This window comes from Ixodes scapularis, unplaced genomic scaffold, assembly GCF_016920785.2.
Source record: "Ixodes scapularis isolate PalLabHiFi unplaced genomic scaffold, ASM1692078v2 PGA_scaffold5__190_contigs__length_132052651, whole genome shotgun sequence".
In the NCBI taxonomy this organism is placed as follows: Eukaryota; Metazoa; Arthropoda; class Arachnida; order Ixodida; family Ixodidae; genus Ixodes; species Ixodes scapularis.
Window position 1 is genome coordinate 121,875,666 of NW_024609880.1, and position 24,312 is coordinate 121,899,977.

A 24,312-nucleotide genomic window follows, 5' to 3' on the forward strand; every position below is an offset into this window, starting at 1 on the left:
TGCGCAGACATTCTGTGCTTCAGCTGTGTCAGCATGACCAATACTTGGCCCTTTTCTTTTGCTTTTTTTTAAATTATTATTTCTAAAAATCAAGGCAACTAACTAATTGAATAATTTAAAATTAAGGAATGGTGATCAAACATGTTAAAAGGTTTAATCCATGCCCATTTCTAAGATATATAATTTTTAAGATTACCAGAATACAATCCTAAATTTCATGTAATGTTAAGCAGTGAGCAATATATATACTTCTAGCTAGTAACTACTGATCCAATTTTCTTTCAGATGCCTTGAGGTACTATGTCCACCAGCATTTGAACCCCGAGGCTGCCAGCCTGCAAGAGACCACGCTGTTCTTGTGCGGCAAATGAACAGCACCATGAAACACTTCCTCTCGGATCTAAACCGCACCGAATTGTGAATGTTTTTTTTTTCTTTTTTTTTGCTTTTAGTGGAATGTTTTGCCTTTACGGTTTTATATTGTGCCACACACTTCATGATTGTTGTTGTCTTGTCAGATTTTTTAATCTTTACAGTGTGATGCCTCGTGCGGTGCAGCGACCAATGCGGTGCAGCGACCAACGGGCGCTGCACCGCATTATGAATGTTTTTGTTGTTCATCCCAGCCAATCCACCGTTTAAAGAACGTCACGTTTCCTTGAGCTCCGCCCAACCAGAATGTAACTTGACATCCTCCCGGCGCTGAATTGGCTGGGGTGGCTGTAGCCTCCGCTGCGCTCGGACGAAAGGTGAAACAATGTGTTATCTTTAGGGTATTACGTTACGCCACACATTGAATATTTTTATAGTCTAGTCACATTTTCTTTATCTTGTTTAGTGTCTTAGGTATAACTCGAAGGCACCAGGCAATTTTTCTCTTAGTTCTAGTCTCGTCGTAATCTATTTTAGTGTTATAATATTCCAGGCATATTTTGCACATTCCCGAAAATTTTAATATGAATAAGCCATCAAAGTATATGTAAATTTAGGTATGTAATCAGTATTCGGAGACTAAATGGCGTTTTTTGCTGTTTGCCTTTTAGTATAATGTAAAGCAGGTTATGTGCAAGGTAAAATTTTCAAAATAAACATGTTTTTATTAAACGTTGTACACTTTAGATCATGATATAAAAAAAAACAAAGTTATTGAGCCCTGGATTTACCAATCGTTAATATGTTATTTATTTGTGTTAAAATTTTCAGGCACTTTCGAAATATTACCGAAATCATCAAGTTTTTGGCATGGAATGAGCCTATACAAAACCAGTAAAGGATTGTTTAAAGTTTCGTTAAAATAAAACGGTTGTGACAGTTTAAGGCCTGTGTTTTCAGTATGGTGAAACTGGATTTCGTGAGCACATGATAAAACCAGCCATACTTGTCACACAGGCACACTGGCTACACCGGTGTACCTGTGTGTCCAAAAGGCTGGTTTTATGATAGGCCCAGTGAATCCAGTGGTACCAGTGCATCCACATTACCCATGTTCGATAATCCAGTTTGATACTGCCAGTATCCCCAGTAAGATTACCAGTATTTCCAGTATATCCGTTTAATGATCCAGTTTGATACCGACCTAGTATTTCCAGTAAAACTACCCAGTTTGCCCGACCTATAATCCGGTTTGATACTGGCCCAGTATGCCGACTATGTAATTTTTTCCCATAGGTTAGCTTCACTTCACGGAGAGTGATATCCTTTGAGAGACGTCACACGCGGATGACGCTACAGGGTCACAGGTCATCGTTTCATTGAAGCATCCACGCCTACGCCATGGTGCACTGTCATAATTTCAGCTTGACTTGAGGTGTAGATGCAAGTAGCTCTTGACAAGAAGCTTTCTTAACCGCTTAGCTTCAAGCAAGAATGCAGTCATTACATTCGTTTACTAAGTAAACTTTGTTGATGCTGTGATAAAAAATGCCGTTTTCAATCGTTCTTCATCATGTAATTCTTGGCAAGTATTCTTTATAAATAATCCATTTTGCGGGGATAATTACATCACGCACAATTTCGTGCTTAAAAGTAAACCCTCTCTCGATAATTATACACCTACAGCGTTCTTGTATTTTACATCATTCATTTTATGAAACAATATTTCACCAGTTTAAGAAAACCAGCTTTCTAACCCAAAGGTCGTGCACAGTTGACATTTAAGACAATGAACACGCTTCCATCAATAATAACTCGTTGCAATGACGGTAACCCTCCGCATATTCCTTCTCTTCCGCGCTTTAGAGCGGCCCCGATGGCCTTCTCTTTCGGCCATGCGGAAAGAGCGCTGAGGCTTTCCTAGTATAGGAGGTGTTGCCTGACCCCCGCTCTAAGGTAAGCAACGGGAAGGGGTGACCGCAGTCGTAGAAACCAATCTCGTGCCTCCTTGCTGCAGACGCGACACTCCGAAAGCAATTTAGAGGACTGCCGCCGGTGGCATAAAAAGTGCAAACACACCCCGGTTATTGATCTGTCGATTTTCCTTTGGCGTTAGGAATTCTGACGCAAGCAAAAACGCAACATCGCAAAAGACACACGCAGACAGAGAAAAATATAGTGCCTAATCCCAAAAGGAAAGGACGATGCCACCCCACCCCCGCATCAACATGCTATGCCCAGACAGGGCAAGGTAAAGGGTCCAATGCAAGATTAAACAAAATGTTGACACGTTTTCCTTCTTTTTTTTCACAAAAAAAAAACAAAAAAAAAAGTTTTAATTGCAGTAGTGACGGCCGATGAGCAAAGGAGAGAGACTTAAGCCCGGGTTCTCAAACAGATTTAGGGTTGTAGTCCTGGACACTACAAGGCCCTTGCTGGTTCCTGTACACGTTGTGGGAAGAAGGCGTGCGGTTCGGTGTGGACGGATATGGATAAGCAACCGGTATAATAAAAGATGTTACAGTTCCCTTGTGCCAAGACTTGAAAGAAAGCTGGTGCACGCTACGCTTGTTGAACCAATGCAGGATTGTTCATAGTCCTCTAGTGCAACTCCAGATATTTCTTGTGATATGCTAAGATCGCTGAACACTACTATATTTTAAACTCTTAACTTGTACGCAAACCCCGCTATACGAAAGTTTTAGAGTGAGTTGAGCAACATCCCATCCTGTCATTTACATAAATAAAGGTAGCCTTTACGTCTATAATATTTTTGGCTTAAAAAAAAAAGAAAGCTAAAAGATCTTGTGCTATATTTTGAACATTCCATGTACCGTATTTTCCGGACCATAGTCACAGGGCCGAATTCGGGGTCAGAAATAAAAGAGTTTGCTTATATAGTCCGCACCCGTTGAATAGTCCGCACTTAGTGCCTAATCCGAACGTAAAAATTATCATTAAGAGCACACCGTGACAACTGTCTGCTGCATTAGCTCGCAAAGAAGCGTGCATCACATATAAATCACTATTATTATACTCTCTTACTGATAAAATCCTTCGCGTCTTGTCACAGTGAGCGATGTAGAAAAACACAAAACCCTGTAAAATTTCAACTTTTAAAAAGTCCGCGGAGTATAGTCCGGAAAATACGGTAAATATCGGCTGGCAAACTGCAATGGTATTCGCCTTAGTTCAGTAAAATAAAAGTTAAATAAAAAAATCGCCCAAATATGTTTTGTTTGTTTTTTAGGGGTTAAAAACATTAGACACGAAAAGGCTATACCTTAGTAAAAACGACACTATGGACAGGTCTTCAAGGCGTCCTACAACGTTCGTATTGAAAGGATGCGCACAAAATATTTTAAAAAGTCGGCTAATTCATCTGCGTTCATAGCCAGTTTGGCCCATTTAAAAAGTGACTTGACTCGCTCAACTGAACAATACTGCGTTTGTTTGAAACGTGGAGTGCGCACCATGTTTTTAAAGTATCGGCGCAAGTTAGCTAAAACACCATGCATGTTTTGTTTTTCTTTTTTCTTTTGCAGTGGGAACGAAATGAAAGCAGAGGTTTTTCCAATTCATTTTATTTCCAAGGATGCAAGACACTACACGGTGACAGACGTTTTTTTAATGCCAAGTTTGCATACGCACTGCTTTTTTTTAAAACTTTTTTGCCTTTATTTGGTGAAAATCTTTTTTGTGTGATTGTGTTTTTATCCCATGCTTTAACGTATCTGTGTACAGGACGGTGCACTGCTGTTCAGGCCACTTTGCTGTTTTCAGGCACGCAAAAAAAAACCATCTCTCTATCTATCTATCTATTCCCTCACCTCCAGACCTCCAATTGAGAATCACGCCCTTTAATTCTGGGAAATTGACACGTATTACCCTGTTAGGGAGGTATTACAGGTTATTGGATTGTAAGCTCTAAATACTGGCTCTCCACAGGTTATCATGAAGGCGAGAACGCAGTCGAGGGAAATCTGTTTCCATGCGATGTCTTGAAACCATCTTTCAATGTCATCTTCTACGTAAACTTTTAGGTCTTCTTTTTGATCATCTCTCGCAGTGCAGTTGTCATAGATTCCCAATGTTTCCTTATGCTCCTTATAGAGTTCCTTTTCTTTTTTCATTATTTCATTTGCCAGGTCATCCACTATTTTTTTCAAGTCGGTTTTTCTCAGCCACAAGTCGCATCCTATAAAATCGACGAGATACCAATTAATCGCGAACATTGTACAGACAGATTTGGGCGACAGTGAAGGTACTTAAACGTGCGACAGCAAGTGACTCCAAATGAAAACGAAAATAAGTTGCGGCGCGGAGAGCCGGTGTAATTTGACATAATAAAACAAAAATATCAGTTGTCAGTCAGCGCTTGTCGTATGTACTACTCTTCTGTCTGTCTCTTTTTGTTTCTGTTTTTTTTTGTTTTCTTTCGTTAATCCTTCGTCACACAAACCGTTACTAAGGTAAAGAAAGCTTAGATACAGTGGCTTAAAAAGGGTAGTGTAGTTACCGCATAGCCTCCACCACGCAACGGGGACGGCCGCTTTTTGGAAGACGGTGTGGGTGGCGCTTAGATTCGCAGCTTCGTTAGGGTGCTTCCATCGACCGGCAGATAGAGGCACCCTAACACGCTTCATAACTAATATAAATACCTCAAAAACAGTTATTTGTTTCCAGTAAACTTCAAACGACATGGTTCGTGTTCGTAGGTGAATAAAAATGTGAAACTAGCACACAACAGTGTAGTCGACAGCTGTGAACCGGGCGGAGCCGGCCGGAGCCAAGCTGCCCAAGCGGCCAAGCCGGAGCCATAGCCGGAACGACGGTGCTGCAAGCGCCAGCGCCACCCGCGGCCGTCTTCCAACGCTGTGCCGCTTCTCCTGTTTCGTTCGTTACACTACTCCCTTTAAGCCACTGTAGCTTAGATAAGCATACTGTTTTCTCTTATGACTTTAAACCCCAGACCCGGGCCGTTTCACCCCACGCCAATAAAGCAACAAAATACGAATATCTCACTGAATGGGAATCAATGTTTTCTTGAAAGAGGGAGGCAAAAGTGGGGTTTAAATAATCTTTTTTTTTTTGTAGTTAAGGTTTAGCTTATTATTCTGACACAGCGTTCTATAACTGTCAATGTTATATTTTAAACATTATATTTTAGGCATTCTTTCGATATTTATTTGTATTGTGTCCAGAAACAACCGAGGCTTTAGTACTGGTACACACTCATACCTACACATACACGTTCATCAGGAAAAACAACAGAGCATAACAAAACAGACAGAAAAGCCGAACACTGATGTTATCAAATGTGGATGATTTCTATACTTTTCAGATCCAACTCACTCCCGAAAATGTCAACCACCGCACTGAGTGCATTAAAATATCTTTAAATTAGCAAAATGTGGCTAATTAACACATGTCTTGCACGTAGAAAGTGTTGTGGTGACGACAATTCACGGGAGGTACATTTAAAGAAAGCAAAGAAACAAGTTTGGGGCAACGTATTCTGCTACGTGCAGTTTATGACAAAAAATGCATAGTCTCGATAATTCCGGCATCAGAATTGGCAAGTTTAGCCGAAGTAACATTGACTCGTAGCTACAAAAAAATCGGGTGCCGTAATAATAGTCGTATTCTGTATGTGCCAACCTCCTCTGCACAGGTTCTTGGATAACAGGGCTGGTCAGTCCCAGGCAGTTCGAAACTACGGAGACAAACTCTAGTTTGAATTGAACAACAGATGCATAAAGCCTGACGAGGCATGAAGTCTCTTTAAAATGACGGGTCATAGCGAACACAAACCTAAAAGTCACAATCAAGAGCTAACCAAATTTGACAGATGATTTAACTAAGGGATGGATCAATGTAATCTCCCAAGTCATGTACGTGATATTCACGTTGCAACGGTTGATGTTCATGTTTATACAAAAAATTAACGCACATTTCTTGCGTGACAAAAAACACAAGTGTTCTTTACTGTTTAGACGTAATTCTTGTTGCGCTCCATGATCAGATAGCAGGTATGTCCTGCAGCAGTTCGCAATCAACATGTGATCTGGGTTCGTTTGAAGATCATAATTTAATCAGCAAACTGAAGCAAATTTGAATGTTTTACACAAAGAGACACATCAATGGGAAATTGTTCAACGATAAGGGTCCTACAATAGAACCCTGAAGAACGCCAAATGATATGTATGATCTCGATAACACACTGTTAACATGAACGTTGTTGATGCGCCAGGAAAGATTTGATGAAACCACGAACATACCGGCAAACGCACCTCATATTCCGATAGCTTGTTCACACATAGATCATGGTGCACAAGGCCAAATGCTTTGGTTCAGTCAAAATAAATGGCATCGACCAGCCCATATTTGGCAACTAATGTGGCTAACGCCACTTAGTCTGCTAAGTTAATTTCAACACTTTCAGACTTGACAAAACCTTGTTGCAATTAATTTAATATTTATTTACAATAACTAGAAATCAGCACGTCTAACACGCTCTCAGACAGTGTTGAGAATGTGGTAAACATACATGATGTTTCATTTTAATTTAATCATATAGCAAAAGGCATGAAAGGTACACTAATGTTGTTTGTGCAGATGAGTTTTAAAATCAGGGGGTAATGTTAGAGTGGGCTAACCGTCACGATAAGTCGGACGATTAACTAAAACTTGCTAGGCAGCTTTTTAGTTAGTGAAAATAAACGTATGGTTCCATTGGAAACTTGCTGTCGGTGATTAAGAACTACTAAATTATAAAATTCTAGGAATTAATTCAAATGTAAAGTGTGGAGGTGCGCTAAAGTTAGCACTCGTGCAACCCGCACAAGGCTGGCGGTACGAAACGTGGATGACTACCATCTGCGCAACACAGGAACAAACTTTAGTATATATTATTTCATGTTGGCTTGTTAAAGAGCAAAAACTACGGCCTGCTCGAGCCAATCAGAGTGACGGCGGCGAGGCACGTCACGCAAGGACACAAGGGAGAGAGCGTAACCCGAGAAGTTGGAGAGGAGAGGAAAAAGGAGCTTCTCTTTTAACCCGAACCCTCTTTTGTGTGTCTCAGACGTCGTTGTTCTCCCCCTCGGAGATTAGCCCGCCACAAAACATTAGTTCAAAAGTGGCTTCCCCCTCTCTCTTGCTCATGACTTAGACAGCCCTGCGTGTAAATAGCAAGATAGAGTATAGTCACGAGTCTTGCTCTTACGCGCTGATTGGTTCACTCGGGCACTAGCCTTCGCCGTTTGCCAACCTAAGGTGATGCAAGAATAGATGCAGGTGTTTATGTCACTGCGGGAAGCTAGATGGCTGGATGGTGTTCCCTTCCTAAATTAAATCTTCTTATTATCGCTGACGTGTGCTATTCACTTTTAGGGATTTTGTTGCACAAGCGATGCATAAAGAATCTATGTTGTTGTTGTTATTGTTTTGTACTGGGGTCCACCTCTTATACTCAATCATCTTGCAACTTTCCACTTAGCGCGAACTTACGTTGAAATTAAGTTGCACTAACATTATGAATGTATCTGAAATCACACACGACACCAGCAGTATAAGACATTTCACTGCAGTCCTGCGAAGTCATCGTCTGCAGTCGTAATTGAACACATGTTGATTGTGGGCGATACTGGGCAATGTTTGGTGCACTCGTTTTTAGGTTTTTAGTTCCAAAAAAAAACTTTGTTACCAAGAATACCCCTGTTCTTGTTAACGTATACACATGGGCCTTCGAGGCATTGAAAACTAGCAATGGGTTTAAACACGACATCTCTAAACTGGACATACCACAAGACGTAGAGTGTATCTTAAACAGGTAGGACGCGTCTACGCGCAAATCTGAATAAACAAATCGCAAAATAAATTCTTCCTAATACACTTTATGGACAGCTCCTTTTCTTCAAGATTCCTGCGCTAAGGAACCTTAATTTGGGTTTTTTTTTTTTCTGGTGTTATAAAGCAAACTGTAGCTGCTATAGTTATTTAAACTAGCGAAACGCAACACGATGCGACATTAATCTCGCTGAAGCTTTAATGACCTTACCTCCTGAGGTTGCGGGATTCCTAAGGATATGACATTGCGGCTCGTTGTATACGACATACATGTCAAAATCTTCAGCACTTTCCGGTATGTAGAACAATTTATCTAGAACATTCCCCGTAGAACTACCATAGTCCCGTGCATTTCCTGGGTGAGAAAATAATTTTCGTAATTCAAATTAGATATACCACCAACAGAAATAAGCTCCACGCTTGTCGAGCATAAAACCTGAACTTACCCCTATCAGGAAAGGGAGTACTTCTGGAATAACAGGTGGAGTTGTCCCACACAGCGTACGTGTAGCTTCCCGGGGGAACCGGAGTAGCATTTGGGAGTGTTCCTGATTTTGGGGTACAAAAGCAATTTAACGCATTTTTAATATAGTTTAGATGATTAGGCAACTGAAATCCTCCCAGGTTGCGCGCTAATCCTGACCTGACAGTGAAGCGAAGCAGTAAAGAAACTAATTACAACTATTTGAGTTACTGTAGTTAGTTACACTTCTCTAACTAAATACTTTTCAAGTTACAATAACATTTCAGGAACATCATGTAAACTATCGCTTCTAAGGAAATCTAGACCGCCTGCAAAAATCGGTTACTTAACGTATCGCTTTGCGACTTTCTACGGAGGTGCAAAAAGGGCGAGTAATTTTACAGCAAAAAAAAAAAAAGAAATATTCCTACCTTGTTTGAAGGGAAAAGAAAAACCTCTTCTGGGCAATCTAATGGCCAATTCGTCTAGGAACGCATGGCATCGGTGCAGTGCGGTTCGTGGTACACGGAAGGCTAGATGGGAGAGGGGAGCTATCTTCTCTCGCCGCCATTCTTTTGTGCACTAAAGTGGAAAGAGGCTACTGCACTGGACGGGTGCGGCGTGCCCCAGACGAATAGGCTATAAGCTGTCACTTAGCAGACGATGCACGCTTAGTGAGAAGTTTTGCCTACAAATGGCGTACGTCGCGTCTGGAGACGAGGAAGATGAAGGTGAACAAAAAGTAAGGGCGCAAACGAGCTGGTGTACATTGCACATGGTTGAAAAAACCCCGAGACTGCGGGTAAACGACACAACAATAAAAGTCTCTAGAGACTTTTTAGTGTTGTGTCGTTTACCCGCAGTCTCGGGGTTTTTTCAACCAAGATAAAGGTGATGGATCTAAGAAGGGGGCTAAAAGCAAGGGGACTTTTAACCGTTGGATCTAAGAGCGAACTAGATCGACTACAAGCCGCTGCGGAAGTACCTGGCGATATGCTGAGAACTGCACAGTGCGAAGAACCATCACTAGACAGCGACGGGGAACTGAGCGCCGATGTGTTGCTACCGGAGGGGCACCTACGTTCTCTTACCGCAGACAAGGAGGGTGTCGTAAGGGTCAGTGACTTCAAGAGAAGCTTTCTGACACCGCCGGAGTCACAGCAACCCCTGGTGAGATCTAGGACGGATTGCTTTTGTCTTCAAAACGGCGGACGGCCGCGAGGACCCAGTGCCGGCCAGAAGAAGAGATCAATGTGCAGGCTCCACAGCATGTTATAAAATTGATCAACAGTCCTAGTACTAAGCCGCTAGAACCTCTGACCATGATCTCCTGCAAGGGCTGCGCAATGCTAGAACAGCTGTGCCATACGCAGCAGAAAACGCTGGAGGAACTGGGGCTGCGGCTAAATGGCTTCGCCGAGCGTCTCCAGCAAACGGAAACGGATGGCAGCGATCTAAAACAACTGCAAAGAAGGATAACAACAATAGAGACACAGCTGAGAGAACTTACGACACGAAATGTTACCTTTCAAGGCATGGCGGCTGAATCACAAGAAGCAATACCTTCAACTAGCAACGAGACACTGCCCTCGATGTCGAAGGAGCAGTCGTGCAAATCACGTGTGTGTCTGGATGTCCAAGATGTCCATGACCAGCTGGACAACAGGATTACATTTAATAGGGCATCCCAGGAATATCTTGATAGCCATGAAGGTGTCAACGAACCGCAGGCGTTGGATACCTTTTTGAAACCAGTCGCCGAAAGACTAGATGGCAGCAGCGACATAGGGACTGACAAACACGCGGATGAACCTCACGACGCAAAAGACCTAGATGCTATCAGAAATAGGGACGCAAGTGGAGGCGTATCCAAGCAGTTTCGACCAGCAGGATGTTACAAGACTACTAAGGGAACGCCACAACCGAAGAGTCCTCCCCAGAGACCTCCCCAAGGTGTGACACGGGAAGTCCTGGTCGCTGGAGACAGTGATGTGGCGCGGATTGCTGACCTCTCCCAGTCTGCGGTAAACAACAGGAGCTGTGTGGACATACTGCTCCAAGGAAAGGCAGCAGTTGAACGAGTCCATGCAATGGTCGACGAATACGAGGAACATGCCCGTAGGATACCTCGTATGTACACCTTACATGTGGGATCAACCATCTGCTCAGGGGAGACAAACCAGAGGGTGTGGTGGAATGTCTCCAAAAAAGATGGAGTTCACGGAAATCGGCACTCACTATTTGTTCGGTCCCAGAAGTCGTGACCAAAGGAAAGAAAGCGCATGCGGTGACGATGCTGCTCAACGCCAAACTCAAAAGTCTATGTAAGAAGATACGGGCACGATACGTGGATTTAGGACGAAATATAGATGATCAAAGCACCATGGACACAGATGGCGTACAGTACGGGAGGATTGGAGCCCAACTAGTGGCCCAGCAACTAGCCTCAGTCGCAAGTCGTTTTTTAGACAGAGGAGCCGGAAAAAGCGTCGGCGGAAAAGGAAGACACAAAAGAAAGCTTTCGGACATGCGCGACTATCATTGGAAAACCGGTCAGAAGTGGAAGAAACCTCCTCCAGGCTTCAGCGATCATCTCCCAGAGAGACACCGGATCACTGCTTCCCACCTGATAAAGCCGTTACGCCATTTATATCACAGAGCCTCCGACGAACAGCCGCCCACAAATAACCATCGAGCGTCTCTTCCAGTCATGCTGCCCTCCAGGAAAAAGGAACCGAATGCTTCGGTGTCATATCTGGAACCGGCGCAGCTGGGACAACCGCTGCGCTACTCTGTTACAGTGAACCGACCGCCGGTGTGTGGGCTCACAGAGCAATCGCACACCTTAGACCCGGAGATGAAACTGCGTTCGGCGACAGAAGCTCCAGGGTTGCAGCAGTGGATAACCACACGTGCGCCACCATACGACCATGTATCGCCGGAGTGGCCTCCCGAAACGAAGCCACACACCCAGCAGAAGATGCTACCAAATGGAGGGCCCCCGACCCATTGCTTGCAGTCTCCGTTATTCCCGACAAATGCGCGTGTTGCTCCACTGTGCCAGCCTGTACTGCCTCATCCACAAGACCTGCGCAGTATGGTGGCAGATATTGTGAGGCAACAACTGAGTTACCTGGACCAATGGCACCGCCAGTGAAAAGGCTCACAGGCAAGGTGGTGAAGACAAGCGGCGAACGGAGTAAAAAAGACGGAGGCGACGTAGATGCAGTAAGAATACCACGGAGGCGGTTGCATTTCTCAACCTCCACGGAGCGCGACGGGAGCAGAAATGAAAAGAGCTCTACGGGGTAGTTGGAGTGAGAAGACATAACCCTCTTCGGAGTAGCTGAGACGCACCTTCGTGATCTCGAAGAACCACCGACTTCGGAAAGCTGGTGCTGGGCTGGACGCAACCGACTAGAGGGGACGCGTCGAGGTGGAGGAGTGGGAGTGGTGTGGCGTAGATCTTCCGTATGGCACAAGGAGCCAAAAGAGTGCTGAGATCACATCTGAGTAACAGGAGCGATACTCGGTATTCCGGTCGCCGTTTGCGTACTGTGCCCGTCGGTGGGAGCTGCCCGCCGAGAGGAGAACCAAGTGTTAATAACATGAGTGATGAATGATGCTAGGGCCCCGGCTGATACGAAATAACTACTCATCATGGGGGATTTTAATGGACATCTGCACGAACTGGATGGCTGGGAAGATGAAAATGGACGGCTGCTGCTGCAGATGAGTGAAGATCTCGCCTTGGAAGTATTTAATCTAAGAAGTTCATGTGAGGGTCAATTTACTTGGAATGCTCGTGCAAGATGTATTGATTACGCAGTAGTGTCACATAAACTTGCTCGTTATCTTGTTCAAGTCCACATAGGCGAGGCTGGTGAACACAGCATCGGAAGCGACCATAACCGAATTAAGTTAATATTCTCGAAAGCAACGTGGATAACAACAAGACGAAAGCTCCATCCGACAAAATGTCTCATGCTATCTTCAAGCGCAGTTGAAAGAGTTGTGGAGGAATTCGGAAACAGCACCTCGAGGAAAAGTGCTGCTGGCTACATGGGATACGTAGAAGAACTGAAGCAAATCATCCAGCAACACTCCACGAAGGCCCGAAATGGGCGAAGGCGGAGAAAGCGCTGGTGGGACGCGGAGGTCAAGCCGCCATTCGAGTACGGAAAGAACTGTTTAGAGAACACCGCATGGCCCTTCACATGGGCACCGGAGACGAAGTCGAAGTAAAATGGCAGATGTACCAGGCGCAAAAGCAAGCCGCAAAGCAACTTTTCCAGGAGAAAATGTTTCAGGCTGATTTGCACACAATCAGAGACATTAGCTCAAGCGGGAGAGATGCGCCTAGAAAGTTCTGGAGATACATTGGAACCCTGGATGGGAGAGATCAGAGACTGGCTATGCTTGACGAGAACACAAGGCTGACTGCAGATAAACTTATAGCCTTACAGACCACCTAGTGAAGATATTTTCGCCCCCGGGAGCAGCGCCACCTCAGGACATCTTACCACATCAAAATCCGGATGGTACTCCGGTTGATGTCAACGGTGAGAGAAATCAGCGGGGTGTCAATTGTACGCGCTTTGACTCACCTAAAAAGTAACACCGCACAAGGACTGGACGAGATTCCGACAAGCGTCCTCAAAGCACTAAAGAAAGGTTCAAGGGATCAGCTGGCAGGAATTTTTAACAGCATTGCCTCTGGAATAGAAGAAGCTCTCCTGGAGACTGGAGGAGAGGCAAAGTCGTTCTCGTAAAAAAAAAAAACGTTGTGACCAGCGTTACCTCTGCAACTACAGACCACTGACTGTGAACAGCACGATATATATAGAACTTTCGTGCATATTCTGAAGGAGCACATGGCTGCGTGGGCAGAGGAAGAAGTCATGCTTACGGAACTTCAAGCAGGTTTTCGACGATGTCGCCGGTTGGATTATTATGTGTTTACGCTAACACAATGTATTGAGGTTGCCCGCAAGTAGCAGAGGACTCTGATATGTTGTTTTCTGGACGTCGCCAAGGCCTACGTTCCCAGTTGATATGTCGACTACAACATCTTGACATGCGACCGGAGTAGGTCACCCTCATCCACCGCCTATACAGTGGCAACACGGTTAGGACAAAGTGCTGGGGACAAGAGGCTTACGGCAGAGGTGCCCACTCTGTCCACTATTGTACATACTTTACGTAACCGGACTCGAAACGAAACTGATCCGATCTGGACTGGGCTTCTCGTAGGCTCACTTAAAACATGGTCTGACCGTCGAATGGGTTCTACCCGGGCTTACCTACGCAGACGATGTAGTACTGCCCGCGGCATCAGTCTGCGACATGCAGAAAACCGAGGTAGCAACGGAACTTGGATTGAAATTCAGCACTAGAAAGTCAGCAGCGGTGCTGTTTGCAGGTCCACAACATCCATTATTCGGCAGTCTTCGACTCGGGGTGGACTGTGTACCTGTAATGAACTCGTACAGGTGCTTGGGCATTACGCTCACAAATACAGAGGACTACTTGCAAGAGCACCACGCCCATCTCCGCCAAGCAGCGATCAGAAGAACCAGCATTCTGCGCAGACGGAATCTTTGGAGTTGCAATGGATTCGTTGTGACCCGGGAGCTGTGGAAGGCGGTGGTGGTACCAGGATTGACTTTTGCTAACGCTGTGGTGTGTCCCTGGAGATATCCGAGCTGACGTAAAATGCAGGCAGAGGGAGGTTGGGCGCCAAGCGCTAGGCAGTCATGGTACAGAAGCAAATGAGGCTGTCCAGGGTGATTTGGGATGGTCCTCTTTTAAAGCCCGTGAAGTTACCAGCAAAATCGCCTACGACGGACGTTTCCGAAATATGGACACCTGCCGGTGGGCCAAAAGGCTCTTCAGGTACACTCAACTGACTGGGCTGCAGACCCGCTGGAAGAAACGCCTATACCAGCTTGAAAGCAAGTACGTTTTTTTTGCCGACCCTGTCCAAGCGTCGTCGGCCAGGGAATGGGAGAGAGGGTTCCGGAAAAACCTTCGCGACCAGGAAACACAGCAGTGGCTCAAAGATGCGCAATTGAAGACCACGCTCGATGTGTATGTTGCAAACAAGAGGACCATCGGCTCGGAGGCTAGGCTTTACGATAATAGCCTTGGTAGCCGTTTGCTATTTGAGGCGCGAGCCGAGGCACTAAGGACTCTGTCTTACAGACGACACTTCGATTCTACCGTCACCACGAGCGTGTGAGGGGTGTGCGGGGCCCACGACGAAACAGTAGCACACAATGTACTGATATGTGCAGGACTCCGGCCATCCCGGTCACGAGACAACGACCGAGACCTTCAAAGCCCTCTGAAGCTTGCCGAAGTATTGGGCTTCGAGGTCACTAGAGATGGACACCAAACCATTGAGGTTAGGCCAGCCGCACTAGCGGACAGGCCTGCCTCGAACAAGACTACGGCCTTCCTTGGCCCACATAGGCCGTCTGTCGAGGAAACAAAGAGACGATTAGAGGACTGGTGGAGAAAGGTCTACCTTAGGGGGCAATAACACCCAAATGCCCCCAGGCTTGGGCATAAATATTGTTCGAGCCCGCCCGATCTAAAGGGAAGAGCCGCACCATCATCATCATCGCCATCAGCACCGGCCGATCAGCACCGGCCCGATTCAATTCAAGATCGTCTGCTATCAATCACCGGCAGGCACTCCCTCGGCGCGGCGTACGACATCTGTGAGCAGATATTCTCTCTACGCGTCCCTTGTTTCTGAGGTGTCGGCGTAGATTGGCCAGGACAGGTTTGAGAGCGCAGCCCTTAGGCGCCCGTTTCTCCGTATAGTGGCGTCGCCGTCGGTGTCACCATCGGCGTAACAGCCCCGCTAAATTTAGCGGGAAATTGAGGTCATGTAATGTCAGTTTTCCCGCTAAATCTAGCAGAGAAACTTAATTCGTTTATGAGTGACGTGACAAGAAGTCATGTGACGTCTTTTTTCCAGCTAAATTTAGCGGGGAAACTGTGGGAGGAGGGGAGAGTATAGTGGAGGAGGAGGGGAGGGTACGGAGGAGGAGTATGGAAGGGTACGCAGGAGGAGGAGGGTAGGAGGAAAAGAAGAGGAGGAGGACGAGAGGAGATAAGGGGGAGTGGAGGGTACGAAGGAGAAGGAGGGGCATACCTTCCGCTTCGTATTATTTCGCCCGCCCTTTTAAGAGCTGCGCTCCAACTTCGCATTAGAGATTTGTAAACGTCTTTCATTTTTTGTTTCTTTTCTTTTGAATGAGGTAAGTTCGTTCCTTGATTTTTTTTTTACTGCCTTTCACTACCTGTGTACCCCTCTCTAGTAAATCGCCGTGCGATGCATTGATAAACTGATGTTTTCGGAACGTCTAAAGTGCATTAAAAGCGTTAGTTTACATACGGTATAAATGCAACTTAGTAATATTTGTGTCTTGTAACTTGACTCAGTTACTGTTACTTTCCGAATTTTCACTTCTGAGCGTCATCTCCGAGCACTTCAACTTAGTGGAAGCACCTGTCCATGAAATTGTTTTAATCATTCCTGGGTTGACTTTTCATGACACTAGAATTTGTTAATATTGAGCCTGACTTGATTGAAAATGCAAAGAAATCAACATTGCCGAGCGGCAAGAGCAGCACTTTTGGAATTGAAGGAAACGGTTAACACTTTTGTTAGTTAAAGTCATGAGACGATCGCGTGAAACAGGCTAACATATGACCGCAATGTAGTAAATACTGCCAGTACGATGATGGTGGATGTAACCTGCCAAAACCTTTTCGCTGAATGTGTCCTCCAGCGCAAAACAAAATGACAGAGTATCTCGATCCAAATGGAACGGGTCTGAACACATTTTAATGTAAGGATGCCGGCGAGCTGTTAAAGCACTGACGCGTTTAATTAACTCTGTAGAGTGGGAAAACAGAGGCATAGGACAACACGAATCTCCAATCACAGCTGAGGTTAATTTTACAAAACACAACCATGAATAAGCAACCAAAAAAAAAACTAAAATGAAAACGAACAGATTAAAAGAAGACACTAGATGACAGCGATGCCGTCACGCATAAACAACCAAGATATACGTACCCAGGGTGCATATCAACGCCCAAACACGATCCCTCAGCAAAGAAATTATACATTGCAGCGTAATACGAACACAAAAAACTGAGGACCAAGAGAAAGGGAAACACCGAGCGATCACTAAGCAACAAAAGGAATGAGGTCAGCCAACTTCTAACAGGGCCACAAAAAGAAAAGGTCGTAGATCAAGAAACGCTTTCATGATAATGTTTACAGTAACGTACTTGCTGCTAAAACACACAGCGGGCCTATCCCCCATCAGCGACTCTTTAAACCATTTCCCTGTAAAGTTCTTCACTATTTTTCCTAACAACCAAACTATTGCTACATGGAGATAGATGATTCGCAAATTCTGAACCCACGGATTTGTGCTTCACCGGTCGTTTGCGTTCAGTTAACCTGTCATTAACACATCTAGCCGTCTGACCCACATAGCAATAACCAAATTTCACAGAAATTTTGCACACTACACCCAGGTCACAATAAACGGGAAGGTCTCTGATTTTTGTTTCAATCTGCCTTCTGTGAAAGAAAAAGGTGCAAGCCGGTCGAGCCGAAAATCGGGTTGAAAAACAGCTGTCACAATAAATTTCTTTACTAGCGCCTTAAGGTTATGGGAGACATTATGAAAATGAGGCAAACAAAAAAAACCTACCGTAATATCCCGAGAGATAGCCCACCTAAAGCCGAAAGCAAATCGGGTGAAATAAGGGGTGGGCTAAATTTAGATGTGCGAACAAAATAAGTTTAAAAAATGCTAGTTTTAGATTTTGGAATCTACGGAACCTGTAATCGCAATGGGGGGATGACCCAAAAAGGCAACTCTCCTTCCCAGTCAGCAATGTTCGCTTATATCTTGCTATGGCTACGTAGCACATTTTCGACCGAAGTCGTGATTGGCCAAGACCCTGCAATTACTAGAAGTGGGCTATCTCTGGGTGATTTTGAACAAGAAATAGCAAATCGTGGCAAAAAAAGTTCGAGGCACACCAATGCATTTCTAATGGGTTGTGAATGCGAAAGCATGCAAGCCGCTCGTCCGCTCCCTTTGTCTACTCGTCTGTTCCCTTTGTCGTCTGCTGCGCACTAGCGCGCGCGCGCTTCTGGATCTCGGAGGCCATGAAGCAGCGGCCAATGGGAGCCCCGTCTGCTCGCGCCAGCCAATGGATCCGAAGGCGAATCGCTCCTAGTAGGATCGTGGAAACCAGGAGCCGTATTCGCGCTTTAAACTGATGGCGCTGCGGTCGAACAAGATGGCGCCGCCCTGGGAGCGCTAACCGGAATGCTGCGTATTTTTGGCACCGATCTGAAGTCCAGGGGGCGTTGCCGATGACGTCACAGATGTCAAAATGGCGGCTTTTTTATTTTGACAATAGTATTCATTGCTATTTTGACGTCAACAACACGATCTATTTTGGATGCCGCTGACTGCATTTTTGAAATGTCTGTCGGTCGGCGTGTGTGTAGTTTGGTGCTCCGCGGCTCGGACGGGGGGGGGGGGGGGGGGGGGGGAAGGACGCTGTCGGCGCTGGTGCGTGTTGTCGACGCGCCGCCAGTATTCGTCGACTTCTCCATTTTCAAGCTGCGCCCGGTGCCGTACGTCACTTCTGTTGCAAATGAAGATTACATGTACCGGAGGTGGCAGAGCCCAGCCGCAGTAATTTTGTACGCATTTTTCTGGAGCTGCACTTGTGTGTAATACGACGGAATATTACCCTTGCATAGAATAGCTGTGAAGGCCGTGCAAGCGGCGAGCGAGTAGTTTTGACCTGCATGACTTTAGCACTCGCTGCAGGAGCCCTCGTACCGTGTGGTCCAAAGCAACTAGTTCGTGCTTTTAGCACTGTCGTGCGTTACCTGGGCGACAGTATGCGGCTGCTAATTACAGAACTATTAACCCACTTGGCGCCGTCCACGTGGCCCCGTCGTACACGCCGCTTCGAGGAAGACCCATACCATTTTGTTCAGAAAATTCGTCGACAATATTCTTTTCTTTTCAATTTTTTGTGTCAATTCTAAAAATGAAATGTAAATATCGTCAGATGCCCCCCCCCAAAAACAAAAAAAAACCAATATATATATATATATATATATATATATATATATATATATATATATGTATATATATATATATATATATATATATATATATATATATATATATATATATATATATATATATATATATATATATATATATATATATGAACCTATCGGGGGCTAAGGTGCAGAAAGTTTTATAGTTAAAAGCTCGACATTTAAAACGACAGATAGCCTCACGACATGAATGAACGTCCTCGTCCTGTGTTTAGTTCAATTGTGAATTAAAAATATCATTAATTGGGCAAAAGAGTAGACAGAAAACGACTACAAGTTCAAAGGTCGCCACAGTAAAAATCAAACAAAAAAACAGCATTTTGTTTTTTAGAAGATCCGCTAGTTTTCTCTGGACATCGTCATATCTCAAGCCACAAATATTAAAATATATATTTATATGGACGTTAAAATTTTCGAATGCGAGACATTTAAGGGCATTCACCACCGTTTAGATGCTTGAAAACAATTCAACTAGTGGATGAGTGATTTCTGGATCCCATTGTTTTATGGCAAAACGAAGCGACAGACTTCCCGATGCATTCGTTTATATCTACCACTTATCTATTTGTGCGAGCTGTGTGAAAAAAGCTAGATTTGTCAATGATGAAAAGAAGATTCTGAATCTGATTAGTGGCATTATAATTTAATTTTTTTTTTTTTGGAAAACGTTTTTTAAAAGCTATATTTATGCTTACTATACTTCGAAATAATGTTTTTCAGGAACTTTCATTTATATAGATTGAGGATTTATCTAGAAAGCATATTTTCGGCATGTCGGCAGTCCCCCAAAGCAACAGGAAGGAAATTCGCACTTTTTTTAATTAGGCCTGTTTCGTTCTCGTGTAACATAGCCAGACCATCTAACCCTCCCTGGAAGCGCCTCTTCTTTAAATCTATCTTGTCGCAGCTTCCTGAGTTTAAAAGAATCAATGGCCAGATCGACAACCCCATAAATACAAACAGACAAAATATAAAACTTATTGTATGAGCAATTTTGCTGGTTGAGACCCAAGATAGAGCTTACGATTGGTCTTGCCCCGTGACGTGATAGTTTGTTATCTTGAGCAGTGACCTTTTGACAGTATTCTCCAAATCAGATAACATTGCTACTTTGCTGCTTTTTGGTATCATTTGCCTTATGGTTCTCGGCAGTTTATCTGTCGAGGAATGCCTGCTACCAAAAATAGCTTGCTCAAAGACGACGCAAGCTGGTAGTTAATTCCATGGGGACAATGAAGTTTCCAAAGAGAAGGTGCTTTCGAGAGAGATAGAGAAGCACCTTTATTGAACCGAGCTTATTACGGCGCCTTCTTAGACGCCGTCGATGGAAGTGGTTCCCTCGTCACGGGACCCATATGCTTCCCTAGCCGCCTGGCCCCTGGAGATCAGGACGAGCTGGTGTTCCAGTACGGGGTTGGTCAGCAAGGTCTCCCATCGCTCGGTAAGGGAGGATGAGGGATGAGGTAGTGGGGATGGTAAGGGGGGGGGGGGGGGGGATTGGCTTGACGAAATCGTATACTCCAATACGTGTTGAGGCGTGCCTAATTGATTCTTGCAGAAATTACATTCCTTCTTGAGCCTTTCCGGGCACATCTTGTTTTGAAGGTAAGGGTGCGGAAAAGATCCTGCCTGTATCTGCCTGTAAATAACCTGCTGTTCTCTGCAGTGCGATTTGCGCGGGTCGGGGTAACGTCGCCTCGCCGCCCTGTACTAGTTCGTAATGTCCTTATAACTAAGTATGGACTGTGGCTCACCTTCCTCTACCAGGTGTTCCATCTCGGGCGAACTGGTGGGCAAGTCCGTTGCCCCCTAGCCCAGAGTGAGCCGGCGTCCATATCAGCTCAACTTTCCTTTCAGGTACGTCGCGTTTCCTTTTGAGAATATCTACTGCCGCAAGGGACACCCACCCCTTTCTGTAGCTGTTATACGCCTTTTGCGAGTCAGTGACAATTGTTCCCACTTTGGGCTGCGCGAGTGCTATTGCGGCCTCTTCTGCCATATCCGGAAAAGACGTCTTGATGGAGGTGCAGGTTACAAGCGCATCCCGCGCCGTAACTCTCAGCGTGGCTTTGAATGAAAACTTGGGTAACGAGGTGTCTGTGTAGAGGGTGAGCCCCTCTTCCTCTTCTTCTATTTGATCTAAAGTCTTTGTCAAGGCCGCTATATGAGCCGCTTTGCGGCAGTCGTTACGACCCGGCCTCATGTTTCGAGGAAGCGGCCTACTGCCAAGTTTATGCGCCCATAAACTGGGTAACGGCCCCGTTTCTTTCCGATCTGCCTCTTGCCAGCCCAACCTGGCAAGAACGCGACGTCCCGCCGAAGTTTGACTGAGCCGAACTTTTTGATTAGACTGATGAGCTTCTATTAACTCTTCAACGACGTTGTGTTTGGCCATGCCGAGAAGTTTGTTGGTCGAAGAATGCTTCGGCATGCCCAGCGCCATCTTGGTTGCCTTGCGTATAATGTCGTTCAATTGGTCCTTGTCTTTCTTGAGTAACTACAGGTACGGCGCCGCGTAAACGATGCGGAACGTTACAAAGGCTTGGACGAGCGTCAATCCATCGTCCTCCTTCAATCCTCTTCTTCTGCTCGTGACTCTTCTAATCATGTTCGAAATTTGTTCCGTAGAAACCTTGATCTTGTCGATAGACCGCCTTGCCATTGTTCTGGAAGATGACACCCAGGATACGTGCTTGCGTGGTTGGCGTTTCTTCGTCCCGTCGATGGTGATGTTGACGTTTCCTTGTTCTCCTTTTTTTCTTCCTGGCTTGATGACGTGTAACTCCAACTTCTGTGGCAAGCAAGTGAGGCCGCACGATTTAGCGAACTCGTGCACGGTCTCTGCCACTATCCATACAACTCTCAGACCCCACCCTCGACGTCCACACAGTGATATCGTCTGCATAGAGAGCATGATCTATGCCCTCAACGTCCTGAAGCAGGGCTGGGAGCGGGAGGAGTGCCGGGTTAAAGAGAAGGGGCGAGATAACCAACCCTTGCGGGGTTCCTCTGTCTCTCAGGGCTATCGGCTTCGACTTCTCTTCTGCAATTTTGATTGTTTGCCGTTCTATTGCTTAAGAAATCCTCTACATACTTGAATGATCGCTTTCCGCACCCCGTTTGGCGCAGATTACGAGAAATACTTTCATGTGTGACGTTATCGAAGGCCCTTTTGAGATCGAGCGCCAGGATAGCTCTTGGCGTAGGAGTCTTCGCTTTCTTCATAACCAGTTCGTGTAGTTTCATCAAGACGTCTTACGTGCTCAGGTGCCCCCGGAACCCGTACATGGTCGGTGGCATCTGATCGGTGACGTCCAAATGTCTCTGTAGTCTTTTGAGAACCATGAGCTCGACCACCTTCCCCACACACGACGTCAGGGTGATGGGGCGCCGGTTGTCGACGTGGGGTGATTTCCCCGGCTTGGGAATGAAACGCACCTCCGCTTCTTTCCACTCTTTTGGTAACGAAGCCTTCTCCCAAGAGGCGTTGGCGAGGTTCAGCAGTTCCGCTCGGCTTTTGACACTGACATTTTTAAGCATCTTGTATGTAACGCCGTCGATGCCCGGTGCGCTGCCTTGATTACTTTCATCGATGGCCGCAACCAGCTCCAGTTCGGTGAAGGCTTCGTCCATCTCGACGTTGCTATCCCCTTCATACTCGAAAGTCGGGTTACCGCTCTTCTCGGTCTTGAGGTATTTACTGGTGAGTTCCCGGATGAGCTTCTCTTCGTCCCCGTCGTAACTGTTATCGTTCCTGTAAGGTCTCGAGCGCTTCCACTCTTGTTTTTTAACGGATCTATGAGGTGCCGCAGCAGCTGCCAAGTCTTCTTCGTATACAGTGTGCCTTGTAGGTCTTCACACATCTGTACCCAATTTTCCCCGCATAGCGGCTCCGCATACTCAGCCGCCTGCTTGTTAAGCGCGTGTATGCATCTGCGAAGCTTCTTGTAATGTCTTTGCCTCTTCCATCTTCGAGTAAAACCATGCCAGAGCCGTATATGTAGAGAGTTCAGTCAATAGGAGGCGCGGGCAGAGCCAGGGCGTGCGTCAGACTCGGAAAGAGGCTTAGCATGCTCCCTTGACCAACCAGAAGCCGAAAAGAATCCCCTAGCGGTGGTAGCGAGAAACAGTTCTGATCGAAAGTCTATGTTCGTATATGATTTTAATAAGTGCGTAAGCGTGAAATACAGTAACTCTTTGTGGTTGAAAATAGAGTCACGTGTTGTTTTGATCATGATCATCCAGAAAGATGTAAGAAACGAATGCGCCGCTCAACTCTGTTTTGCGCGGACAGTGTGTGACCGCTCGGACGGTAGATTCCCGGCCCTCGGCGTTTGGCGTACGGATTATGTCGATCGTTCCGCTAGTCGCACTCTTCCAACATCATTTTTGATGAGCGTGATTGATACATCACGTGTACCATATTTTCAGCCACCGAGAGTTACTCCAATGCGGTTATCAGGTTTATTCCTCGCGACCACCGCCAGGGTATTATTTCTGGCTTCTGGTTGGTCACATTCAAATTTCTGAAAACGCCCTGAAACACGCCCAGCCCGCTTTCGGCCAATGGCGCCTCCTCATTTGTCTCCTATACATCCCAACGAATGGCCAAACACTCTACATATACGGCTCTGGACCGTGCCTGGCCGCCCACATGTGGCTAATCCTGCTGTCCACGAAGGGAACTTGCGTAGTCGTAGTAATCTTCTGCGGAAATTTCATGACAAACTCGCGTTGCTTCCTTGCCCACGCCTCATACGTCTTAGTGGCTTGGTCCTCGTCCTCGCCTTCACTGTCTGCGCTTCTGCGTAACCGGTCCCAGTCTGTAATGTTGGCTTGACCCAGTTTCGCTTTGATGTCGGTCCCCCCGAGGGTGACACAAATGATGTCGTGATCTGAGCCAAGATTCTTCCCCGTGTTACGCCAAGTTACGTCGAGGTTCCCCCGAACCAACGTCAGATCAGGAGTGGTGTCTCTGACCGTGCTAGTGCCTGTCCTGGTCGGCACACCTGGTTCGTTAACCACCTCCATGTCGTGATCCTCTATAGCTTTAACCAATTGGTTTCCTCTTTTGGACGAATATTTGTAACCCGACCTCGTGTGGGCCGCGTTAGAATCTCCTAGCACTAAAATCGGTCTTATTCTTGCTTCTGTAATGCAGTCCAATGTGGTGCCTTTAAAGTCAATGACCCTACTGGAAGGTCGACAATACGCATTCAGGACGGAAATGTTCTTGTCGTCCCCCACTCTTCTGCTGCGAATTTCGATGAGCGTATGTTCCCAGCCTCGCTGAGCGGTCACGTGCTGTGTTGCCGCCACGTTGTTGCGGACCAAGATCGCAGTACCCTTTTCGCTAGGGTCCGTATACGTAATGTATCCCGCGAGCTTGGCTCGGCCGTTGGTCTCTTGCAACGCTTTATATCCGGTTTCTGGTCCAATT

At 45.8% G+C, this 24,312-nt stretch overlaps 1 protein-coding gene across 1 annotated transcript in view; it reads right to left on the reverse strand.

The window, feature by feature from the left end:
• Positions 1–4,256: 4,256 nt before the first annotated feature.
• Positions 4,257–24,312, reverse strand: part of LOC115316476 — a 51,864-nt gene continuing 31,808 nt past the window's right edge. The window contains exons 4-6 of the mRNA XM_042293900.1: positions 8,670–8,771; positions 8,435–8,578; positions 4,257–4,570 (exon numbers count right to left, since the gene is read on the reverse strand). Coding sequence (XP_042149834.1) covers positions 4,257–4,570; positions 8,435–8,578; positions 8,670–8,771 — 560 coding nt within the window. The remainder of the gene's footprint in view (positions 4,571–8,434; positions 8,579–8,669; positions 8,772–24,312) is intronic.